Genomic DNA, 24,945 nt, shown 5'->3' with positions numbered 1-24,945 from the left:
ATTGAGTGGTCAGAGTGAGCCGAGATCAAGAAAGACACATGGAAAAACGTATGTTCACAACTTGTGTGTGTTTGTGTGTGTGTGAAGATAGTGTCTTTAAAGAAACATGAGATGAATCTAATAAAGGGGGGTGGGGCAGGAAACAAAAGCAGAGGTGGGCTTGTACAAGATAGGAGGGGATGGTTTGAAAATGGAATTGGTCTCAACTTGACTGTTTCCACTGCAGCAGGAAGCCAGGGTCAAGTGCAACTCAACCAACCAATGATGGACCGAAATCATGCAAACTGTCAGTCACAATAAACCCTCTGTCTTCATAAGCTGGTTTATCTCAAGTAGGTAGTAGGTTGGCCTGATGCGTGAATTCTAATGCTTCCTCAACAAGGATTGCCTCTGATGAGCAGACCGTCTCCTACTCAGGTGATGCCATGTGAACTTTCTCTCTATTTTAACTAGTCAATAAAGGGCTGGAGCCTATGATTGGGCAGTGGAAGGGAAAGGTGGGACTGGAAGCTTGAGAGGGGATGGAGGAAGAGGAGGTAGAAGCCATGATGGACCAAAACCACATGGCTGGGAGAAACCACAAGTAACAAGGGGTCTAATAGCTGGAGGGGAAGTTAGTACAGAGTTAGATCTGTCCGATCTAGGCATATGGCTTATAATTATAGTATCCAGATTGTTTATCTTTTATATGGGCTTATTAGGGTTGGAAATTCCAGCAACATGAGTATTTGTTACAGGAACAGCAAGCCGAGGCACACGCTTCCTGGGTGGCTTTCAGAGTTTACTGAGACTCTGAGAGCACATTCTAACTTACACACACACATAAACACCAAGTCAGACTGACTTACACACATACACACCAAGTCAGACTGACTGACACACATACACACCAAGTCAGACTGACTGACACACATACACACCAAGTCAAACTGACTGACACACATACACACNAAGTCAGACTGACTGACTTACACACATACACACTAAGTCAGACTGACTGACTTACACACATACACACCAAGTCAGACTTACCTGCAAGTCGTTTTCTTTTTCCTTTGATTTGATCCACGTTTTTCCCTGAGTCTGGGGATCAATAAGCAGAGGGTACCTGGTGGCCTTTGTCACAATGATGCCATTCTGAATTGACAAGTCATCTCCAGGGAGTCCCTGCAGGCCCCACTCGCCAATCTGAGGAGGAGGAAATGGGGGGATGCCCGCTCAAAGAACAGGAATGTGATGGTTGGTGACTGAGTGCTTATAACCTTCAATGGAAATCACTTAAACATGTTTTTCCATTTGGGGTATCTAGTTGCAGGGGGAGACCAAACCAACCTGCAAATAGAAGCCTTACATTTATATAACACTTATACTCATATAACACTTATCAGTGTTCATTACATTCAGAATTAGAAAGCAAATTTCAATATTTAGCACCTATATTTTTTATTTGTCCATGTGTGTGTGGGTGGATGGTTTTGTACACATGAGGGTACTACTTGCAGAGACCAGAAGAGAGAGTTATTTCCCCCCAGACCTGGAGGTACAGGGGCTAATAGTAATCTGATGTGGGTACTAAAAATGGAATGTGTGTCCTTACTAATGGATAAGTCTGGGTTTGTCCTCTTAGGCTGAATATATATATATGAAGTAAGCCAGTGTCAGAGAAGATAGCCCTCATTCCCCAGCCGGGTGGCTGATCTCAAGCGTCAGTGTGACATGCTTCTGGGCTGCCTGTGAAGCTCTCTGAGAGATTCCACAGAGGAGGGAAGACCTACTTGGAATTTGAGTGGTGCCAACCATCCAATGACTGGGGTCCCGCAAGGATTAAAAGGGAGAGAGTGAGCTTTACACTAGTATCCTTCTCCTCTCTCTGCTTCCTGACTGCGGATGCAATGGCACCAGCCACCAAATGGCTTCCCCTGCCATGAAGGACTTAACCCTCAGACTTCAGGCCAAAACAATCCTTTTTTCCTTATCTTGTCACAGCAGTAAGAAAAGAAACTAATACACTACAATAACATATAATATATATGTAGTTACATACATAAATATCTCATATATAACATATATAATGCTTAATATGTATTATATTTACAAACAAATATCTCATATATATATACAACATGTATAATGCATAATATATATTTTATTTACATACATAATATACTCTAATACCTAGGCGGTGCTTGTCTTTGCCTCAAACCTTTGAAAGAAATCGTAACAGAATTAACATTTTAAATCACGGAAAGCTATTAAAGCTGCCTTAAGTAACAGAAATAAAGTTTTCAACTACAGACAGTCAAGCCAGACATTCTTTGGCTTCTTGTTTATGGTAAGAACTAAAATAAGGCTGAAATTTTGATATTGTAAGAGTCAGACTTACTGTTGGAGGGTCCACCAACATTGCAATAAGATTCAGGTTTTCGGTGAAAGGAATTTTCCGTGCTTTCAACTCTAACTCCCACTGGTCTTTAAGCAAATAGTTCCGAAATACCTGATTGAAGGGGCCGAGGTAGGAGAGAAAGCCTGTGCACAGCAGAACATCGCCTACGAGTCTGTGAAGAAAAATAAAATGCAGATGCCTTCTCCTGGAGAAGCCACTTGCAGGCTTGCTTTGCCATAGGGTATAATCTCTCGTTGCCCCTGACCTTGAAAGACTGCAAAAAAGAGCCCTAAGCACAAAAGGGGTGGGCGAGGTCATACTTGGGTGGGTCACAGAGCCACAAACAGGCTCCTTCCTGAAGTGTGGACCATGCCTTCTTCTTATTGCACACCCTGTTCACAACCTGTTTTAGGCAAACACTTTGTGTGCATGTCTGCATACTCATGTCGGCAGGGACCTATGTGTGTGCATGCACAAAGGCACAGGTGCAAAGGCACAGGTGCAAACACATGAGCGCCCGTGCTCCCATATATAGGCCAGGGTTGATGCCAGTTGTCATTCCTCGGGTGTCACCCCACCTTGTTTTTTGAGACAGGGTTTCTCTCTGGCTTGGAGCTCACTAGCTGACCAGAGAGGCCCCAGGGATCTATTTGACTCTTTAGTCTGCTAGTTCTGGGATTCCAGATGTGCACCATCACATTTGCCTTTCCACATCTTTGCAAGGCAGGACCTTCACTGGATGAGTCCTCTCCCCTGCCTAATGCATGTTGTCGAAATCACTAAGGGTAAGCCCAGAGAATCAGACAAGTGTCAGGCAGTCCTGGTGAATGGTGAACTGAAACATCGCCAGATGTGCACCCTCCCCCCCTCACACCACCACCACCACCCTGCTAGAAATGTGTCCAGCAGTGCTTCATCGAAGTCCCTTTGGGGGATTCAGAGACATGTGGATGGGGGTAGGATTTGTGGTCTCGATGTCACAGAGAGATGAAACAGGAGTGGGTGACTAAGAAGGGAGCCCAAGGCCTACTTACCTATTAATCTGCGCCTTGAACTCCTTACTTTGCTGGGTCCACCGGACTTTCTCCCCACTCAGGCCATCAATGAGCGTGGAGGCTGCCTGCATCTTCTTCCTGCACATGTCTGCATCGTTGAGCAGGTCCTGCATTCAGAAATGAGAAACGCCTCAGACAACATTTTCAAGCTCTGCAGCAGGGATGTGTTGCGTTCTCACATAAAACTACACTGAGGAATTCTCAGCTTGCAGAATAAATGGGGCTGGAAAATAACACTGCGACAAATTAACACGTCAATTACATTTTGATCGCTCATTCTTTATACAATGATTGATTTGTTCTTGTTTTTGTTTTTAACCTTACAAAATTTCAAAGACATATGTAAAAAGGGCTGGGGATGGAGCGCAGTTGGCAGAGCGCTTGCCTAGCATGCATGAAGCCTTGGGTTTGATCCCCAGCAACACTTAAAGCCAGGCATGGTAGCAAATGCCTGTAATCCCAGCAACATACAGGTAGAGATACAGAAAGATCAGAGGGTCAAGGTCATCTTTGGCTAGGCTGAATGGAGAAAAAGTGGGGTGCATAGACCTCTGTCCCCAAGATGAATGAATAATTACATAAAAATTAAATGAGGCTAAAATTCAAGCATATTTTATTAGAGAGACCCAAGATTTATATAAGTTAAAGTAGTATTTTGATTAGCTCTTTTCCAAAGAAAAAACAATAAATAGTAAAAATGATTCTATTCCTGTCATTAATTTTTAGTCAGTATACAAAATAATGGGTTTCATTATGACATTTCACATGTGCATAAAATTGTGCTTTGCTCTTATCCATGTCCCTGTTGTCATCCCTCCCCTTTTAATGGTTGTTTCGCCCTTAACCCCATGTTTTCCTTCTGCTTTTATGTCGTTTATAAATAGATGATGATGATGATAGATAGATAGATAGATGCATACATGCATACATATAAATGGAAGGATGGATAAATATAAAGATAGACATAAATGTATATGGATAGGCAGATGATTGATAGATACATAGATGATAGATACATAGATACATATACATATAAATGGATAATAAATAGATATACAGATAAAGATGTATATCTATATGGACAGATAGGCAGATGATAAATAAGTACATAGATACATAGATGATAGATACATAGATACATAGATGATACATAAATACATAGAAACATAGATGATAGATACATAGATAGATAGATACACTCATACATACATATAAGTGGATAATAAATAGATATACGGATAGATAAAGATGTATATCTACATGGATGATAGATAGCTACAGGTTGATGATAGATAGATAGATAGATAGATAGATAGATAGATAGATAGATAGATAGATAGATGATAGATGGATAGATAGATAGATAGATAGATATAGATAGATAGACAGACAGACAGACAGACAGACAGACAGACAGATAGATAGATAGATAGATAGGTGATAGATGGATAGATAATAGATATGAATGGATAGAAGGCAGAGGTAGATCTAGACAGATATGACTGGGTGGCAAAAGACACACAGAGAGGTTCCACCTATGAGAGGGAACGCAAGCTACCTGAGAGACAAAACTACTTGAGGAGATAAGTGTCTGCCCTGATGATCTGTAGACCATCCTGTGTCTACATGTACCGAGACATCACTGTCGAGCCCATCCACGTTTTTACGTATAAGCCTAAAGCTGCATTTCATTTAACCTCAGAGCTGCATCCCGCAGAGCATCTGTACATCTCTTCTCCCGCCTCGCCTCACCATTTTCTCATTCATCGCGGCGTCAAACTTGGCCTGCACTTTATCCAGCTCAGCCTGCTTCTCGTCCAGCAGCGCCTGGGCCTTCCCTAATTCCACGTTGGCCACAGCCAAGCGGCCTTCCTGCTTGGCCAGGTTTGCCTTAGAAAGAAGGGGAAATGGTTCACGAGGAGTCACACAAGCCCCATGAAACATTCATGATCTTAGTTCGTAAATTATCGCATAAATCATAGAATTTTTGCAGCGGGTGCTGCTTCTAGGGTCATCAGTTTCAGTATTTGCAACTGGGGAGGCAGGCTGTCTTGGGGATATTTTATTAATTTTCTCCCCTTTTAATTATTAATGGTTGCTATGGAAAACACAGAAAATGCAACAATGCAAAGAAAGGATAAAAAAACGAACTTTGATTATTTTTTAGACATAAGTACTGTGTAAGAAGGTACTGAACGGTGCTTGCTTCGGCCGCTCATGTACTGAAGTTGGAATGGTACAGAGAGCACCACGGCCCCTGGGCAAGGATGATGTACAAAGGTGCGAGGTATTCCATATTTTTAATGTGAGAAACATGGAAATAAAGGTTAGTTTCTTGATCTTAGCCAAAAGGCCAAGAAGTGATAAATTTCTCTTTTTAAAAAAGGTATTCAATGTCATTTTTAATTTTTTAATTAATAGACTCTAATCATCGCAGCACATCGATATTTTTAAATTTAAAAAAATCATGTTGTGTGCTTGGGTGTTTTGCCTGCGTGCACGTCTGAGAAGAGGCCATCGATCCCTTGGAACCGAGGCCACCTGGGTGCTAAGGACTGAACCCAGGTCCTCTGCAGGCACAGTCGGTGCCCGGAACTGCTGAGCATCTCTCCAGTTCCTCAGAATTCCTTTCCAACTGGTGCTAGGACTGTGATGTTTTACCCTCTGAATGTATCTTAACTTACTAACACTTCCCTGCATCTATCCATACTCTTCCTCTAGCTGGCTTTTAACTCAGAAATGATACGGTGATAAATGCTACGGGATATATCAGCAATTTTGGTCTGTGGCTCTGGTAAAGATGCCTTTTGAAATGAAGTTACTGTAACAATAATTTTTTTTCTTTCCTAAACCCTCCATGGTAACTATCTGCTCCCTGTCCATGTGAAGGAAGTCAGCCCTGTTGCCAGGCCAGACTTTCCGGGTAAAGTTCTTTACTGCCTCATTTTCTTTCCTGTGTACTTATTTGCATATTTATTTAGGTGGGTTCTCACTCAGAGTCCCAGAGGGCCACCTGCCCCTGCCTCCCAGGAGCTGGGATTAAAACTTGCACCACTACGACTGGCCCATGTGAAGCTGGTCGGATCCCCTAGATCTATCAAGGACCAAAGGCATGTGCCGGTCTCCAGCCACCACAGAGTTTTTGTTAGTTCCAATTAATATATATATATATATATATATATATATATATATATATATATATATATAAATTTTGTTCCTTTTTATGCCTTATTTAATCCAACACTATCTTGTTTCTTTCACAAAGCATTATTGTAATTAGATCTTTGCTCTGGATAATATTTTTTTAATTAATTAAAAAAAAAAAACTTTGTTCTTAGGAGCCTTTACCTCTGAGTCTACATTCCTAGTAAAGTTCTTGCCTGGCTTTCTTTGCATCTGGGGCTGTATTTGCTGTCTCCCCATCACTTCCCTCTATTAACTTTATTCTCTATTTCATTCAGCAATATCTACGCAGAGCTTAAAGAGGCAGTGGTCTGCTTGCCCGCCCACAACACTTTCAGCTTGGTTGGGGTGGAGGGGTTGAGTTTCAGTGCTGTATGGCTTGGGATGAATCCAGGCAGGAATCAGGGGCAGGCAGGTCCCTGTGAGCCCCAGGCTAACATGGTCTACAGAGCTAGTGCCAGGCCATCCAGGACTAACATTACAAAAATAAATGACTAAATATTAACATTAAAACGTGGTTACAGAAACATTTGCTCACGACACTCTAAATTATAGTCTGTCTGCTAATTCTTTTTTTTTTTAAGAGTAGGTACAGTCTTTATTCCCTCCCACCACATGGGGCATATATTTATTATTTTTATTTATTTAATTAATTGATTAACTTCACATCCCAACTGCAGTTTCCCCTCCCTTCCTCTCCTCCCAGTCTTCCTTGCTCCAACCTCCCCTCTCCTCCCCCCTCCTCCCCCTTCTCCCTTTCTCTTCAGAAAAGGGGAGGCCTCCCATGCATATCAGTCAGCCATGGCAAACCAAACTGCGGTGAGATTAGGTGAATGTTTCCTTTTGTAGGCTAAGCATTCCAGTAGAGAGAAAGGGTCCCCAAAGTCAGGTGACAGAGTCAGAGACGCCCCTGCTCCCACTGTCAGGTGTCCCACATGAAGACCAGGCTGCACAACTGGCTAACACTAATTCTTATGATTGATTTTTACCTTCAAGGGCAACACTTCCCTGTTGATGCCGTAAAATATCACCATAGCGAGTGTCCAGGACAGCAGCCCAGCCACGTTGCCACACACTTTTTTGGCACTTTCAAAAGTGTAGTCCTCCATGTTAAAATACGGCTGCAGTAACTCCACAGTCTCTTCGTTGATCGTGTCCTTGGGGAACTGCTGCAGGCTGAACAGGAAGCCTGTGGCGCTCATCAGCTGGAAGACAGCAATGGTAATCTCTCAGGAACGGGAGGAGAGAGACCCTGCCTTCCTGCACTGATGCAGACTTATTAAGTCTGGAATCGGAATGAAAATGGCCCCATAGGTTCCTATACTCGTCCCAGGTTGATGGAACTGTTTGGGAAGGATTAGGAGGTGTGGCCTTGTTGGAAGAGGTGTGTCCCTGGAGGTGGGCTTTGAGGTTTCAGAAGTATACATCATTCTCAATTAGTCTCTGCCTTGTGGCTGTGTCTCCAGATGTGAGCTCTCTGCTGCTGCTCAGGCACCATGCCTGCCTGCCTGCTACCAATCGACCAAGGCCCGAAAACAAAACAATGAACCAAAATAAATGTATACATGGCAGTTGGTGATCAACCAGTGAGTTCTACTAGTCTGACTGATTCTTTGTGTCCTAAGATACCTGATGTGCCTCACAAGAAGTTATTTTTCCTACCTTTAACGACTCTCCCCATGATGGCTTGCAGCAGGGCTTTTCTGGGTCCATGGTAACAGGGTCGATTTTCTTTTGGAACAGCAGCAGGACACAGTCCATGATTCTCATAATGAGATGTGGTGGTTTGGCAAGCTTCCTGACTGTGGCAATGTCATTTGGTTTGATGGTCTGTAGATGGGAGTAGGAATCAATATAAATTTTTTTCCTGAATGGCATTAGTAGACTTATGTATGGAAACCTATTACCTTTAAATGACTAAAGCAGAAAACAAAATGTATTTCACCATCCAATTCCTGTCACCAGCTCCTCAGGGGAATCAAATCCTATGGTTTCTGCATAATGGCTTGTGATGGTTTGTATATGCTTGGCCCAGGAAATGGCACTATTAGGAGGTATGGCCTTGTTGGAGTAGGTGTGTTACTGTGGGTGTGGGCTTAAGACCCTCTTCCTAGCTGCCTGGAAACCAGTTTTCTGCTAGCAGCCTCCAGATGAAGATGTAGAATTTTCAGTTCCTCCTGTACCATGCCTTCCTGGATGCTGCCAGGTTCCCGCCTTGATGATAATGGACTGAACCTCTGAACCTCTAAGCCAGCCCCAGTTCAATGTTGTCCTTTATAAGACTTGCCTTGGTCATGGTGTCTGTTCTCAGCAGTAAAACCCTAACCTAAGACATGGCGCCTTCATGGTTAGGTTCAGATTTATGTTTATTTGACTTTACTCCTGTTCCATGATACCTTCACTTGACTGACTTAAAGTATCACTGTCACATGTGACCCACTGCCCAGACCTTTGCTAGATCTCACTGTGGAACAGACAGCTTGCATCGTCAAAGCAGTGTACAGATGTTAAGAGGGGTGACAGGGATGGGGAGATGGCTCCGTTGGTGAAGTGACTTCTATACCAAGCACGAGGCCTTAATCCTAAGTAACCACATTAAAAGCCAAGTGTGGCTGCCTGTGCCTATAATCCTAGCACTGGGAGACAAAGACAGGGGGGATCCCAGGGGGCTGTTGGCTAGCTAACATAACTGAATCAGCTCCAGGGTCATTGGGAGACCCTGTCTCAAAAAAATATAAGAGAGTGACAGAGCATGACATTTGATGTCAAATTCTGGTCTCCATACACATGTGCATGTATATCTGCACAGACATATGCATGCATATGTATGTATACACAGAAATGTACATGTGCATTGTACTGGCTGGGTTTTGTGTGTCAACGTGACACAAGCTGGAGTTATCACAGAGAACGGAGCCTCCCTTGAGGAAATTCCTCCATGAGATCCAGCTGTAAGGCATTTTCTCAATTAGTGATCTAGGGTAGGAGGGCCCATTGTGGGTGGTGCCATCCCTGGGCTGGTGGTCCTGGGTTCTATAAGAGAGCAAGCTGAGCAAGGCAGGGGAAGCAAGCCAGTAAGCAGCACCCCTCCATGGCTTCTGCATCCACTCCTGCCTCCAAGTTCCTGCCCTATGTGAGTTCCAGTCCTGACTTCCTTTGGTGATGAACAGCAGTGTGGAAGTGTAAGCTGAATAAACCCTTTCCTCCCCAACTTGCCTCTTGGTCATTATGGTTTGTGCAGGAATGGAAACCCTGACTAAGACATGAATACAACACACACACACACACACACACACACACACACACACGCACACACACGCACGCACGCACGCACACACGCACACGCGCACGCACGCACGCACGCACACACGCACATTCTGAAAAAAAAGAGACAAAGCCTTGAATATCAGAAATCTTAATTTTTAGTTTTCACTTTTAGAGCTATCTTGCCTCTGGACGGGGGAGAAACTCCATAGAAACAAGAGGAGTTATTACAGTATAAGGCTTATGAAAATATGGTTAGGAGCTGTGAGCTGGATTTAATTGACATTGTCACTATGGTGGTTTGGATGAGAGCGGATCCTATAGGCTCTCATGTTTGAATGCTTGGTCCCCAGTTGGTTTGGGAAGGATTTGAAGGTGTGGTCTTGAGGGAGGAGGTGTGTTCCTGGGTGTGGGCTTTTAGGTTTCAAAAGACTCACACCATTCCCAGTGTGCTCTCTGTTTCTTGTTTGTGGTCTGCTGTGTGAGATCTCAGCTGCAGCTCCAGCTGCCTCCCACAATGCCTTGCTCCACCAGCATAAACTCTTGACCCTCTGGAACTGGAAACCCAGTTAAACTCTCTCTCTTATACCACTGGTCATGGTGCTTTATCACAGCAATAGAAAATGAACCAATGCACCTGACATGGAAGCCCAGGAAGACAAGGGGCACACAGATGAGGAAAATGTCTCAAGATCCACCTGCTTCTTTCACACAGACCCATAAAGGGAGTAGGGGGGGTGTGCATCCTGGACATGGAACTAAGTGATTGCCATAATTTATCCATTTATTTAGCAGCTATAGGCATTCTCCTATATAAAGCAAAGCAAACAGAAAGAGCCTTGCCTTCACAGCCTCCCAAGGGAGGCAGAGGAAATACAGCTACTTTAAAGTAAGAGTCCTGTGAGGACCGAAGCTTAGGGGGATGGGAGGGTAGAGAGGAGCTCAGAAGAACAGAGGGGTGAGGACTGGGCCCAGATTCTAAAGGTGACTGTGATCAGGCAGCGAAGGTTAGGAAAAGCAGTCCTGGCAAGAGCAGGTTCAGCAACCCACTTAGGTACATGCAAATATAAGAAGCCATGATTCTTCCGGAACCTCAAGGTGCTTCTGTATGGGAGAGTCACACTGTAGGTAGCAAAGGAACAGCGAGGGCAAAGTTCAAGACATGGATAGGAGTGGAGTCAGGTTACCTGTCAGCAACAGAATCTCAGAGATAGACAGATGGATAGACAGACAGACAGATACATATGTACACATATATAAACATAAATATATACATGCATAATATATATGCATGTATAAATATAATAGATACATATATAATATATACATAAATGTGTACATGTGAACAAAGATAAACATGTACATAATATACATATGTATGTATAACTATAATACATACATAACAAATTGTGCACACACACAGTTTGTTGCTTGGTAGGCTAAGGCAGAAGGATGGCTGAGGCTAGCCTGGGCGACATAGTAAGACCACTCCCTCTTTTGAAAGAAAACACAATGACAGGAGAAGAAAAGTGGGGAGGGAGAGCGAGCGTGGGAGAAGAGGATAAAAACTGTGCCCTTCTGGCCTCAAAGCCATGGACACCCAGTCTGGAACTTTATCCATAGAGAGGTGAAAATTCACAACAGCGTCTTAAAGGGGCAAGCAGCTACAATAAGGCTGCCCATGTTATCTGAATCTATCATGTTATCTATCTCTCCAAAGGCATGTCCAATCCCAGGGTCCCCAGCCACATGTGTCCCAGGATGGCTTTGAGTGCAGCCCAGCACATCTGGAGCTGACAGTGTTGTGTCTCAATGTCAAAAGATTGGCCATCCCCAGGCCACTGGCCGCAGGCTCTGGTTCTGGCTCTCACTGAAGGCTGGTTCAGGAAAGAAAGTAAGAGGTGACAAGGAGCGAGCGAGCGAGCGAGCACACTAGAGTCCTGTTGCTGAGGAAACGGAGCCAACATCTGTCTCCAGGCTGCATTAGAAGTTATACACGGGGTCAAGAACGACTACAAAGATCCAGGGTTAATTCCACATAACGCAACCTGGCACCAGGTGATTTGTACAGAGAGAGGGGGGAGGGAGGGTGATGGGAGAGAGACAGAGACAGAGAGAAACAGACAGACAGACAGACAGACAGAGCGCGCACAAGAGAGAGGGCTCACATTCAGGGCTGCTTCGGCTTCTTCCAGGGCAGGTTTGGCGGCCTCCAGCTTAGTCTCCGCTTTTACCTTCTCGCTGTCGATTTCGTCCACAATTTTCTGAGCTTTATCTTTCACCTCCTGGACTTCGTTTTTCACTTTGGCTGAAGCCTGGGCACTCACTGTGACCTCTGCCAGGACCTGGTAAATTCAGAGAGCAAGCCAAATCCTTTAGAGCGAAACGTATGGGTTTGGGTCTTCGAAACATTTTATTTAGTAGAGTACAAAACAAGAAACTAAGAGCAAAGATCTCCATGTAAGTCACCTACATTGTAATGTGTGTTATTAGTTACTTTGAGGGGGGCTGGAGAGATGGCTCAACAGTTGGGAGCACTGACTGCCCTTCCAAAGGACCTGAATCCAGTCCCCACGTACCCACACCAGGGGCTCACAAGCATCTGTAACCTCAGCTCTAAGATGTCAGACGCCCTCTTCTGGCCTCCATGCTCCATGGGTACTATGTGCTGTGGATGTGCTGTGTGTGTGTGTATATATATATATATATATATATATATATATATATATATATATATATACACATAGTTAAAAAAGAAATCTTTAAAATAGTTTCTGAGGGGTACCTTGCAATACCCCATCTCATAAGCTGTCCTTGAGCTTTGAGTATATATGAACAAATGCAAACCTCCGTTAAAACAGTGTTTCCAGTCTATGAGCATCTAGATAATTGAAACAATTCACTGGGCAACTTTAATCCCAATACTCAGGAAGCAGAGGCAGGAGGATCTCCAAGTTCAAAGCCAGCCTGGTCTTCAGAGTAAGTTCTAGGACAGCCAGCACTGAAACCCCGTCTCTATAAACCAAGAGAAACTTAGAATATGAAAAGACCTTAAAGAAAAGATTTAATATATGGTTAAGGAGAAAGTGCGCAGGCAGTTAAGTGACAGCAAGAACTTAGGTAGACAGAGAAAAAGGAATGTTCTAGACCAGGTAGAGGATGTCCTTGTTTCTGTGTAGGTTAAACAGTCCAGGCTAATGGGCTTACCACACAGTCTGCAGGCTTATGTCCCATTTATTTATTTTTTAATAAAGTCTTAAAATAATGGTTTTTATAAGTAATTCTTAATTGATTATTTGAGAATTGCATAACAATATTTTAAAAATGCTTTTAAGGTGATGGGAAGTGTTTCTTGTGGGTCATGACAGGGTGGGTGCCAACTCACTTCGTCCGCTTTAATGGAAGCCACAGCCAGTTCCTTCTCCTTCACCGCGAGGTCCTGAGAGAGCTTAGCCACAGATTCGCTCGCCTCCATCAGCTTGTCGAGACCTTTAAGAACACACACGGGCACACCCTTGCTGATTATGGGTATCAGGTATGTACTCGCTATGTCTGAGGAAGGCCCACGTGTGGCATACGTACCAAACACAACATAGCTCACCATGGACAGAAATACACCTGTCTTTAGGACAGAGCAAATCAGTATTCTTAGCATGCCCAGCTTTTCACGTGGTTGCTGGGGATCTGAACTTGGGTCCTCATCTTATGCAACACACACCTCACCCACTGAGTCATCTCTCCAGCCCCAGTTTTACTTCATTTATTTCTGGTTTTGCTTTTTCCACAAGATGGCTTCTCCTTGTCAGCAAGCAGCATTCGAAGACTAAGACTCATGCCTGACACAGAGAACCCAGGGCTAAAAGGAAGGGGTCCTGTTTGCAACTGCCCAGTCATTTTACCAGGTCAAATGGCATTTGTCAACATGGCCTACTTTTAATAATTAAATGAATATTTATTGGACAAACACTCCAGAGTTCATGCCATCCTGGACAACATATATCATATTCACACACAGTCATATATTCACACACAGTCACATACACACAGTTACATGTTCACACACAGTCACATATACACAGTCACATATCCACACACAGTCACATACACATATACATATTTTTTAATCAAAAACAAAAACAGAGTGCAGAGTGATTTTCAAATACAATGATACCCATTCAATAAAACATTGGGATTACCATCAAACACACCCTGAAAAAGACAAAACTGGCCATTCCTCTTACCGATATTCATCCGTTCCGCTTGTTCATTGATATATTTCACCTTTTCAGTGTAGATGGTTTTATAACCATTTATAAATGAAAGATATGATTTGGGAGTCACGTGGGCTCTTCGGCGGTATCTGAAAATGGAATATAAAAATCGTCTCTTCAGTCACTCCAGTGTCCTTCTGTGAAGTGCCCTTTATACTGCTTCCACTGTGAAAGCCAGTGGGTGGTACCTGGCGTCCCAGAAGGCCATGGGAAAGCACAGAACATATCTATCTGTTGCTTTGCCCTCAAGGCTGTTTCCATATATGGAAAGCTGAGAGGATGTCTGTCACTCCATCAGGACTGTGAAGGTCAAATAAATTGTCATACATGAGCTTGCTCTGTCAACAACAAGTTTCTGGACAGAAAGGAGGAACAGCGGGGCTTATGCCAATGGACTCCATAATTTATTTCTGCTTGGCTGTTATTTGTTGCTCAGCACAAGACCAGTCTCTCCCCTGTCGAGCTGAAATGGCCTTGAACTCCAAACAGCCACACTCACCATGGGCTTTACGCTTCAGTCCTCATTGTGACCACAGAAATAAACGAAAGGTAATTTCACATAGAAGAGAGTGAGGACTAGACTCTGGAGTCTCCCTGGACTCTATAATCCCTTGCCATTTTTGACCTCATGACTCACCTTTGGAGTTCGGAGGCATTTTAACATTTTCAAAGCTCCTTTTGATTGTTTTGTTTTTGTCTTTTGCTTGCTTGTTTGAAATGTGGACATATATGTAACCATAACTACAGCATTTTGTGAAAATGTTCACTTTGTAAAATCATTTTGTAAAAAGAAAAAAAATCATTCTTTGGTATAAAGGAATGGGAAAAGCTTAAAAGATGTAGCAAATTTTTCAATAAAAAATTCAAGAAATATATGTTGTGGTTATATGAAAGGAAAAGGAAATTAATCTTGCCAGATGATTGATAAGAGGCAGAAGAAATAACATCTGCCTAATTGTGAGGATTCTCACTCACTAATTTCCAGACAGTCTGAGAAAAGCCTAGAATCAGGTAAAGAGGTTAAGAGGGGTGGTCTGGGCATGGTACTAACAAAAAGAAGAGGACAGCTTAAGCAAACACTTCAAGGCATGGGCATCCCTTAAAACTCCTGGTATTACCAAGATCTGCATAGAAAAACAAGCATAGGTTTTCAGGAAGATTCTGTACCTCACAAAACCTATCCACTCAACTCAAGCAGGGAGCCCTCTATTCTGGAGGCCCCAGCAGGGAGCTCTCTGTTCTGGAGGCCCCAGCAGGGAGCTCTCTGTTCTGGAGGCCCCAGCAGGGAGCTCTCTGTTCTGGGGGCCCCAGCAGGGAGCTCTCTATTCTGGGGGCCCCAGCAGGGAGCTCTCTGTTCTGGGGGCCCCCAGAAGACCCTGCTTTAGTCCTACCTGCCAGTCTTGCTCATCAGCTCCCATGCATTCTGGGGCAAGAAAACTCTACAGTTTTGTTTTGATCATTGTGGGCAGCTTGCTCACAATGAGCACACCATGACTGTTCTCCCTGAGTGGTTATCCTGCACCCAATTAAAGTCCTGTTTCATAATTAATTGTCAAAAAAGCTTTGATAAGACTCGGCTATGCAAATGCCAAACCTAACTGTTCTCTCGACATAAGGCAATAAAGAAACTTAAAAACAGTGCCCTTCCTTAATCATAATAAATAATGCATTGGGATGAGAGGCTCATTTTAAACTGTTCATAAGGAATTATTTAGGTCATTCTCAAAACAAAATTAAGCAAATGAAACAGTGATTCATTAAGCATCTGCTACTTGGAATCCTAGAGGGTTAAAGAGGTATTTAAAAGCATGGCCCCTAGTTAATTTTTAAAACTCATTTGTCTGGCATCTTTTCATTATTTAATCACTAGAAAATCAATGCAAGAAAAATGGGATGTGCCTGGCCCTGCATGGTCAGTCTTCGCAACGTTTAATTTCTCTTTGGAGAGAGCTTCACGGTTCCAGTTCTAGCAGCTACCAATCTTATGCAACCTCACTTCCCCTTGGAAATAATTCTCACAGCTACCAAGCTCACGTACCTTTGGAAGTAATTCTCGCAGCTTTCAGAAACCATGTCATGAAAGAGCCCCATAGTTTCTACAACATGCTTCTTAGTCTCAATGGAGCAGACAATGTTATAATCTAACAGGAAGTATGAGGCCACAGCGATTAGAGCCTCCTTGGGCCAGCGACTGAACCAGTCCATGGTGCACCCTGAAATCAAGCCAGGGAATTTGAGGGAGCGGGCCCGGAACTTCTCACCAACCTGTGGAGAACAAGGTTAGAAGACATGAGGAACACAGAGGAAGTAGGGTCGGCTGGAGGAGGGGAGGTATCCACTACCTGGGTCAGCAGTGAGATGCTGCAAACTTAGAGAGAGAGAGAGAGAGAGAGAGAGAGAGAGAGAGAGAGAGAGAGAGAGAGAGAAACCACCTTGGGGCTGTGGCAGTGTGCCTAGTCAGTGTTTAGGTGTCCTGGAGAAATGGCTGTCATATTGGGTTCCAGTCCTGGGAAAATGGCAGCCATATTGGGCTCAAGTCTAGGAACAGCCTTCTAAGAGGAAAGTAACAAGCTCACATGAGAAGCCTTGGCAAGAGGATTGAGCAGGGGTTGCATGGACACTGGGGTGAGTACAGATGTCACAGTCTTGGGGAGAAGGAGGGTTTCCTAAATCTCCCTTTGGCGAGCTCTCACACAACCTTGACAATTTGACAGACGACCTTACAAGAAAGACTGGAGCAAGCATGGGCAGGGCGACACCTTGAGAGGACTGTTTAGCTACGCAGAGCTCTTGCCTTCTATTTAAACTCAAACTTCATGACAGGGCCTGGAAGGACACATGGACTTGGGGCAGTGAAGGGACATAACACTGGACCCCCTGGTTCTTCCTTTCAATGTGACCACACTGAATAAGCTTCCCTTTTCTGTTTTTCACTATTAATTTGTCTCTGCAGTTGGCCTATGGAGTACCGGTGGCCATGCCTGGCCTCTTGGAGACGCCTTGGGGCTTATCTGACCTTCACATGTCCAGTAACTGGTTATAAAGAAGAGTTCTGACCATTGGACCGTGTTACTACTCTACAGGGGAAAAAGACGCTCTAGAGCAGAGTAGAGCTATGCAGTGGAACATTCCACAAGTATGTAGATATCTTACATGTATGCTTTCCCGCAGTGCTGCCTAGCATGGTAGCCACTGGCTACACATGGTCAGTGAACACTGGAAAAGAGTCTGCAAGATTGGCCAGCACAGTGAGCTAGAGATAGTCAAAGTCGGAACCCCATCAAGAAGATGTCATGTCCATATTGGAAATATAGATAGGCTGGATCGTATTACCAAAGTCTTCACAATTCAAATAATAACGTATCTTGATGATTCATGAACTGGTAAACTATGCAGCAACCTCAAATAACTCATATATTCTTAAGTGGCCACACCAGTGAAGCGATATGGGTCCACGGATCCATTGTACTAGGAAAAAGTTCATTTTAGTCTCATGAAAGAAAGGTTTGTTTCTGGTCAAGTATGTGATCTAAGAAGGTCACCTCTCAGGTGTATGACCCTGCCACACAAGGAATGGAGACTCACTGGGGAGAAGCAGAGAACAACATGTAAGTTCTTCCTGGATCTGGTGATGAAGTATTCATACAGGTTGTCAAAGGTGGGAGGGTGTCGAGGCAGCTCCCTTTTCATCACCGAAATCAGGCCTTGGGTGATTTCATCCATCTCATCTCGGGCAAATAAATTGGAGATCTTTGAGGAGCACACAAGAAAGGAAAACATGGTGCATGCTTTAACTCATTCCCACTGTGACCTCACTACTGTGCTTCTGTAAACCCTCTCTCCTTCTCCCCATCTGTCTCTGTCTCTCTCTGTCTGTCTCTCTGTCTCTGTCTGTCTCTCTGTCTCTCTGTCTCTGTCTCTCTCTGTCTATCTCTCTGTCTCTGTCTGTCTCTCTGTCTATCTCTCTCTCTCTGTCTGTCTCTCTGTCTCTGTCTCTCCCTCTCATACACACACACACACCACCACCACCACCACCACCACCACCACCATCACCATCAGTACTCTCTTCTCTGCTCCTCAACCACATTCCAAGTTTGCCAGACATTATCAAGGGCGCAATTCTTTTGTGCATGGTAATCAAGAGCAATTCATGTTCCCCTGATGAAGAAGCTAAGATGAAGGCCCCTGATGAAGGGGCCTAAGAATGGCCCCTTCCACCCCTCCAGCCAATACTTCCACGTGTCCAGTGATTGGCTGCTCTTCCCAACATGACTATCAAGACAGTTTGCTTAGCTCTGGTTCCTCCCATCAGGCAGGAGCACTTGCTGCTCTGCTGGCTAGAGTCAAGAGCGGTGCTCCTGACCTGGAGAAGGCCATGTTTGGCGAGCTTCCCACTGGCTGGGATCTAGGAACTTGGCTTTGGGGCTATCTCCTCCATTACTAATTAATAAGATCCCCCCCCCACCCGCAGATAAACTGCTGATACATGGTAAAGGCCTGTTTTTCTTCGGGGAGTCTGGACAGTTGTGGATAGCTCTAACATGATCGTCCAGCTCCAAATCCCACACAGGATTCCCTGAGTAGGAGCATGGTGTAAACAACTTGGTGTATACACGTCAGCACCTCTTCCTGAATGGAAAGCATGCTGTAGATGGCCCCTCAGTGAAAGCACAGGACACTTGGATGTTGGTTCCTAAAGGCTACCTGTAATCCATCTATCTATCTATCTATCTATCTATCTATCTATCTATCTATCTATCTAATCTCTATGTCTCTATGTGTTTGACTATGTGTTTGCATGTGTGGGGGGAATGCAGATTATGTTACTGATGTGCATGCACATGCGTGTGGAAGTCAGAGGACAAGTTCACTGTCATTCCTCAGACAGGAGGGCTGGTGACCTCCTAACAAAGCATCAAAGGAAGGTGGGTGGCAATGGGAACCAGCGATGCAAGAACCCATCACTTACAACAAACAAAATCACCCAGCCACTCTGCACTCCCAACTGGAAAATAGGCCAAATAATAAAACCAGGCATAGGAGCAAGCTTAAGATAAAAGATAGGCCACACACATATACATACATATATATGGGCAGTATTCATTTTGAACAAATATAAAAATAAAATGAAATAACCCACTACACAGTGTGTGCTTAAATCTCATTTCTCATGTCAAGAATGTATGCAAAACAGTCTTGCTTTTGTAAACTTCCTGTTCTTCCTACACAAATAAAATTAGGGTTTAGGGGCTGGGAGGATGGTTTGGCTGGGAAATTTCTGGCCTGGCAAGCATAAAGACCTAAATTCAGTCTCCAGAACTTACATATTTCAAAAAATAACAAAAGCCAAGTGTGACACAATCTAAGGTCAGAGGCCCTGAGTTCGAGCCCCTGCACCTATGTAAAAAGCCATGCACAGGGCCACATGTTTGCAATTCCAGCCCTGGGCAGGAGAAGACAAGCAGACCCCTGGCTCTCTGGCTGGGGCTCACTGGCTAGCCAGAGCCCCAGGCACATGAGAATATCTCCTGCCTAAAACAAACAAAAGATGGATGGTGTCCAAGAGGAATGACAGCCATGGCCGTCCTAGAATCTCCACATGCAAATTGACACATGTACACATATATACACACACATACATTCATCTGGGTATGGACATATGCACACATGCACACTCACATGTACACACACACTCACACACACACACACACACACACACACACAATGCACGTGCACACAAGCATGCACGTACACACTCCCACTACATGCTTCCACCCCTCTCCCAGACCCACCTCCCCTGAAGACAGCAAATTATTAAGGTATTCCAGGAACGCCTCATCTTTTATCTCATTGTCTGTAAAGATGAAGGTGATGCCTTTGCCTTCGGCGCCAGCAACTTTGTACAAGTTCTTTAGGTCTTCTATTAGGTTGGTCACGTTATAAGACCTAGGAGAGAAGCCGTAAGTGACTTTTCAAGGATTGCAATGGAGTTGGCGATATGGCTCGGTGGTAAGAGTTCGATGCTTGAGCAGAAGACTCAGGGTCCCAGCTTCTACACAGGGTGCCTTACAACTGCCTAGAACTCCAGTTCCAGGGTTCCTGGTGCCCTCTTCTGGCCTCTGTGGGCACTGCACACATGTGGTGTGCATACTGACAAGTAGGCACACACACACACACACACACACACACACACACACACTTGAATTTAAAAGAGGTTAACATACATGGTCCCAGTTTATCTCAAGACATAGTAACAAGCCATGATAATTAGAGCAGACATCTCCACTGGCTGTAACACGTACTGAGTAATGGTGTCTTCCAGGAAACAAAGGGAGTTCAGATAAAGAACTGAGTGCTGCCATCCAAAACAAATATGTTATATACATCTCGAGAACAGAGTGGAGAATTTAATGGAAGTGATTCAGAAATAATAATGGCAAAGGGAAAAATTAACATTAACCCTCTACCCCACCATCCTGATCAACAGATAACATCCAAGTGGATGTCCATTTAACATCTAAACCTAACCTGAGATCTGGGTGAGTTTGGTTTGGGGGTGGAGAAGCCGCCGTAAACTATGAATAACAATTAGTGACAGATTACATTGCATGCAGCCATGCACACAGCCCACTAAGTGGCTAGATACTGAGAGAGCCTACAGATAGATTATGTAATTTGGTGTGAGTAATGCAAACACTGTAATGGGAGGGTTCATGATGGAGAGAAGGGATGGCTCCGGGCTTCTTCTCTCCGCCCTGCTTCCAGTTAGATGTAAGTACTGCAGGCAGTGGCCGCCATGTATAAAAGACAGAGCTTTGCTGAAGTGCCGTGTCTAATGCATACACCGATGATAAGGGATAGTTACTAATGCCACGTGAAGAGGGAGGATGGGCTGGGGCAGGAGTCTCTCCTGGAGGGAAAGAATGCCAGTCCCATTTGAGGAGGCAGCTGTTGCCTAGCCACGGGCACTGGGAGGCAGACTCTGTGGTGGCCACTTCTCCAGTTATCTCAAGAGGAGCCAGGAGTATGTCTTTTAAGATGTTTAGCTCCCTGACTTTCTTTTTTTAAAGATTTATTTATTATTTTATGTATGTGAGTACACTGTTGCTGTCTTCAGACACCCCAGAAGAGGGCATCAGATCCCATTACAGATGGCTGTGAGCCACCATGTGGTTGCTGGGAATTGCACTCAGGACCTCTGGAAGAGCAGTCAGTGCTCTTTAACCACTCACTGAGCCATCTCTCCAGCCCTAGCTCCCTGACTTTTAAGGTTTGTTGGGTATTTTTTTTTTAAGCTTTTAACTGATCCCTATTTAACATATTCTAACTAATTTCTATTTAACACAGTTTGTGCTATTGAACTGTTTAAGGATTTCATACATGAGTCCTGTGCTCCCTCTTCCCACTCCTCCCATGTCCTCCCTCACGCTCTCTCAATTTTTAATCTCATATACCATAATTGTTATTCTCTGCTTTTCCCCTCTATCCCATCCCCCCCCACACACACATACACACAAAATAAATAATACAAATTCACTCACACACACACACAAAAACTTCTGAGGAAAAGCAACACACCAAAGTGTCATGATTTCAAACATAAACATTTAACTGCGGGATAGCATGTCACTAGGTTTTATCCCAGCTCACCTGGTTAGTGTTATCTGAAATATCTGATACCCAGCAATGAAAGAGGCCAGTTTTGAGAGGCTCTGCTTTCCTGAGCCACCAACACCCACCAGCAATGCGTTCCCACAGGAGGTTCGAATGATCCGAGATATCTGTGTTTGAAAGAGGAGTGTTTATCAGAAAAACGGATGAAAATGTTTATGTATTCTTACACTCACGGGTCCAAAGTCTGACCGCCTGTTTCCAGACTACATCGACTCTTTCCTTATAATGCTACATTTTGGGTTCTTGTTATTGTTTGAATGTATCACATTGTTTTATTTAAATCATTTTTTTCAATTTGTCTGTGTGTGTGTGTATGTGTGTATGTGTGTATGGGAGTGTGTGCTTGTGTAAGTTTGTGTATGAGAGAGAGAATGTGTGTGTGTATACGTGTGTATATGTGAGTGTGTGTGTATGTATGTGTAGGTGTGTGTGTGTATTTGTGTGTGTTTGTGTGTGTGAGTGTGTGAGTGTGTGTGTGTGTGTGTGTGTGTGTGTGTGTGACATTGTGTCAGGGGTATCCTTGGAGGTCAGAAGAGGGTAGTGGATCCACAGGAGCTGGAATTTCAGATGGTTATGAGCTACCCAAAATGGGTGCTGGGAGCTGAACTCAGGTCTACCGCAAAAGCAGAGCAAGTGCTTTTAACTACTGAGCTAGCTGTCGTTGTGGCCTCTTCAGTCCCTTCTTGGCCTGCCTATATTTGCATCTGCTTTCATTCTCTTTAGCTTTGTAACTTCTGTGTGTTTATGTGCAAGTGTCGTTACTGATTTTTAATTTTCTTCAACATTGATTTCATTGCTCTGTGTGTGTGTGTGTGTGTGTGTGTGTGTGTGTGTGTGTGTACACATCTTCAACCTTGTCTTTTTATCCCTAGGCAGCAAGCTCCCCACGTTAGGACTGTGGGGATGGCTCAGCAGTTAAGAGTCCATGCTGTGGCTGGGCACTTGGGAAGCAGAGGCAGACAGATTTCTGAGTTCAAGGCCAGCCTGGTCTACAGAGTGAGTTCCAGGACAGCCAGGGCTATACAGAAAAAAAACCTGTCTTTTAAAAAAAAAAAAATCTTTGCTATGCAATCAAAGGGACCAGAGTTCAAATCCCAGAACCCATGTAAAAAGTCAGAGATGATCACACACTCCTGGCGATACGACAGGAGGATTGCTGGAGATGACTGGCTTCCAGAGAGCCAGTATCAGTGAGAGGCCCTGTCTCAAGGAAATGAGATAGTGTGGTAAAGCAGGCTACCCAACATCCTCTCCTGGCCTCTGTGGGCTTGGCCACCCACACCTGCACACACAGTATTAAAGCAAAATTCTGAGAAGGGGCATTTCTTCACAGGCCATTCCGGCTTCCTCAGAGCATGGGGAGCAGTCAGAATCAGAACCCCAAAAGCTCTGGACCCAAAATCCATCTGCCCTTGAAAACCACGTGCTGCCGTGTTAGTGGACGCATGAGCATTCTCAGTCATCCACGGCTTTCAGAACCAGGGAGCTGTCAACCATGGCTGCTCTTCTCTGGTGGGATGGGTACTCCCAGGGAAATTCCCCCACGGAACTAAGTTTTGACAGAACTCGCAAGCATCAGGAACTAGCCAGTCAACAGAACCTTGATGAGATGCGTCATGGCATCTTTAAAAAACACCAGGTCGAGAGATGTCCCTCTGATGATCTCGTTGAACTGCCTCTGGTAGAACTGGAGCTTTTCGCTCAGGAATTCGAAGGATGGTACCTACAGGAAAGGGAAAAATATTTAAGACACAATGTTTCTGTTGTTGCGGTAGGAAATATCTCTTCTTTGTTTTTGGCCTGTGCTTTAGTAATTTAGCTTTTTGCAAATGTGTGGGAATTTTACAGTTTATGCGACCGAATCTACAGGCCTGTTGCTCTGAAGCAAGCCTTGCCTACCAGGGTTTACAGACTGTTCTTTTGCTTAACCTGTGAGTTATGGTTATGTTGATGTGCAGTCTTCTCCCCTCCCCCAAATTCACTTGGAATCCTGTTTTCATTTCATGAAATTTGCCTCTTTTCTGCCATTTTTTTCTTTCTGTGTGTTCCTGAATGGGCATGCGTGCACCATATGCATGTAGATGCCATTGGAGGCCAGTAGAGGGCGTCAGATACCCTGATACTGGAGCTAGAGGGAATTGCCAGCTGCCGTGTGGGTGCTGAGAACTGAACCAGGTTCTCTGCAAGTGCTTTTAACTGCTGAGCCACCCCTCCTGCCTCAGATCTATTAATGTAGGAAAATGACACGTCTCTATTTAATTCATTCAGGTTTTACACTAGTCCTCGGTGTTTTATCTAGGAAACCACAGATGTTGAGCAAAACACTTTCTGAGTTTCATTTTCTACCTTGGGATGGTTGGCAAAAGCTAGCCAAACTTCTAAAATGGTTAAATAAGCAAATATTTTAGGCTTTGTGGAAATTTTACAACTCCTGTTGTGATCACTCCATCGTGCTTTTGCAAAGCAGCTGCAAACAATGCATAACTAGTGTACATGACTAAGTTTCAATAAAAACTTTATCTGGAAACTTTGACATTTGAATTCTATATAGCTTTCACAGTACTCTTATCTATCTGTCTGTCTGTCTGTCTATAGCTCTCTCAATTTAACACCCACTGAGTAGATTCCATACTGCCTGTGTAAGCCTGGGTGTTAGACCATCTCCCAGAGCATAGGTGCCTCTCAGGACACTGAAGAAAAGCGACTCTCTCTTCCAGCAGCCATCAATTATCAATGGCTCCTTAGCTGACACAGGACTTCATGAGTCCCTTCCCCACCCATCTAAGGAAAAACAAAAAATTCGTTCCCAAAAACCTCTAGAAAGTAAGTACCAATTCGTAGATTTTGGGCACTTCAAACATAGTGTCTTCGGGTTCATCGCCAGTGGGCTCCGGCATTTCTCGGAGAAAATCCACAAAGTACGGTTCGGGGAGGATACTGGATGCGACCTCTGCACTGATGTTTTCTTCCACCGCCCGAATGAGCTGTGAGTTGAACCACTGCTCATCTTCCGGAGTTATAAACCTGAAAGGAAAGGGCACTAAGGAGAAGGGAAGAGACGGGGAGGGGGAGGAAAGGGGAAAGGGAGGGGAGAGGGGAGAGGAGGGAAGAGGGG

General features: G+C 44.2%; 1 protein-coding gene and 1 non-coding gene across 2 annotated transcripts in view; one reads left to right on the top strand and one right to left on the bottom strand.

Annotated features, from left to right (window-relative positions):
- Dnah8 (dynein axonemal heavy chain 8) overlaps positions 1 to 24,945 on the bottom strand; it is a 231,087-nt gene that overhangs the window by 89,444 nt on the left and 116,698 nt on the right. The window contains exons 59-73 of the mRNA XM_021221842.1: positions 24,662 to 24,854; positions 23,431 to 23,553; positions 21,807 to 21,937; positions 19,949 to 20,102; positions 17,742 to 17,906; positions 16,195 to 16,421; positions 14,127 to 14,245; positions 13,271 to 13,374; positions 12,054 to 12,230; positions 8,284 to 8,451; positions 7,611 to 7,826; positions 5,191 to 5,328; positions 3,418 to 3,545; positions 2,384 to 2,555; positions 1,033 to 1,188 (exon numbers count right to left, since the gene is read on the bottom strand). Coding sequence (XP_021077501.1) covers positions 1,033 to 1,188; positions 2,384 to 2,555; positions 3,418 to 3,545; positions 5,191 to 5,328; positions 7,611 to 7,826; positions 8,284 to 8,451; positions 12,054 to 12,230; positions 13,271 to 13,374; positions 14,127 to 14,245; positions 16,195 to 16,421; positions 17,742 to 17,906; positions 19,949 to 20,102; positions 21,807 to 21,937; positions 23,431 to 23,553; positions 24,662 to 24,854 — 2,371 coding nt within the window. The remainder of the gene's footprint in view (positions 1 to 1,032; positions 1,189 to 2,383; positions 2,556 to 3,417; positions 3,546 to 5,190; positions 5,329 to 7,610; positions 7,827 to 8,283; positions 8,452 to 12,053; positions 12,231 to 13,270; positions 13,375 to 14,126; positions 14,246 to 16,194; positions 16,422 to 17,741; positions 17,907 to 19,948; positions 20,103 to 21,806; positions 21,938 to 23,430; positions 23,554 to 24,661; positions 24,855 to 24,945) is intronic.
- LOC115062856 lies at positions 5,637 to 5,740 on the top strand. Its single transcript, XR_003842770.1, has one exon. It is a non-coding gene; the product is annotated as a U6 spliceosomal RNA (small nuclear RNA).

The sequence above is a fragment of the Mus pahari genome, chromosome 21, assembly GCF_900095145.1.
Source record: "Mus pahari chromosome 21, PAHARI_EIJ_v1.1, whole genome shotgun sequence".
Lineage (NCBI taxonomy): Eukaryota > Metazoa > Chordata > Mammalia > Rodentia > Muridae > Mus > Mus pahari.
The sequence above is the reverse complement of the archived record's forward strand: the minus strand, read 5'-3'. Positions and strand labels throughout refer to the sequence as shown.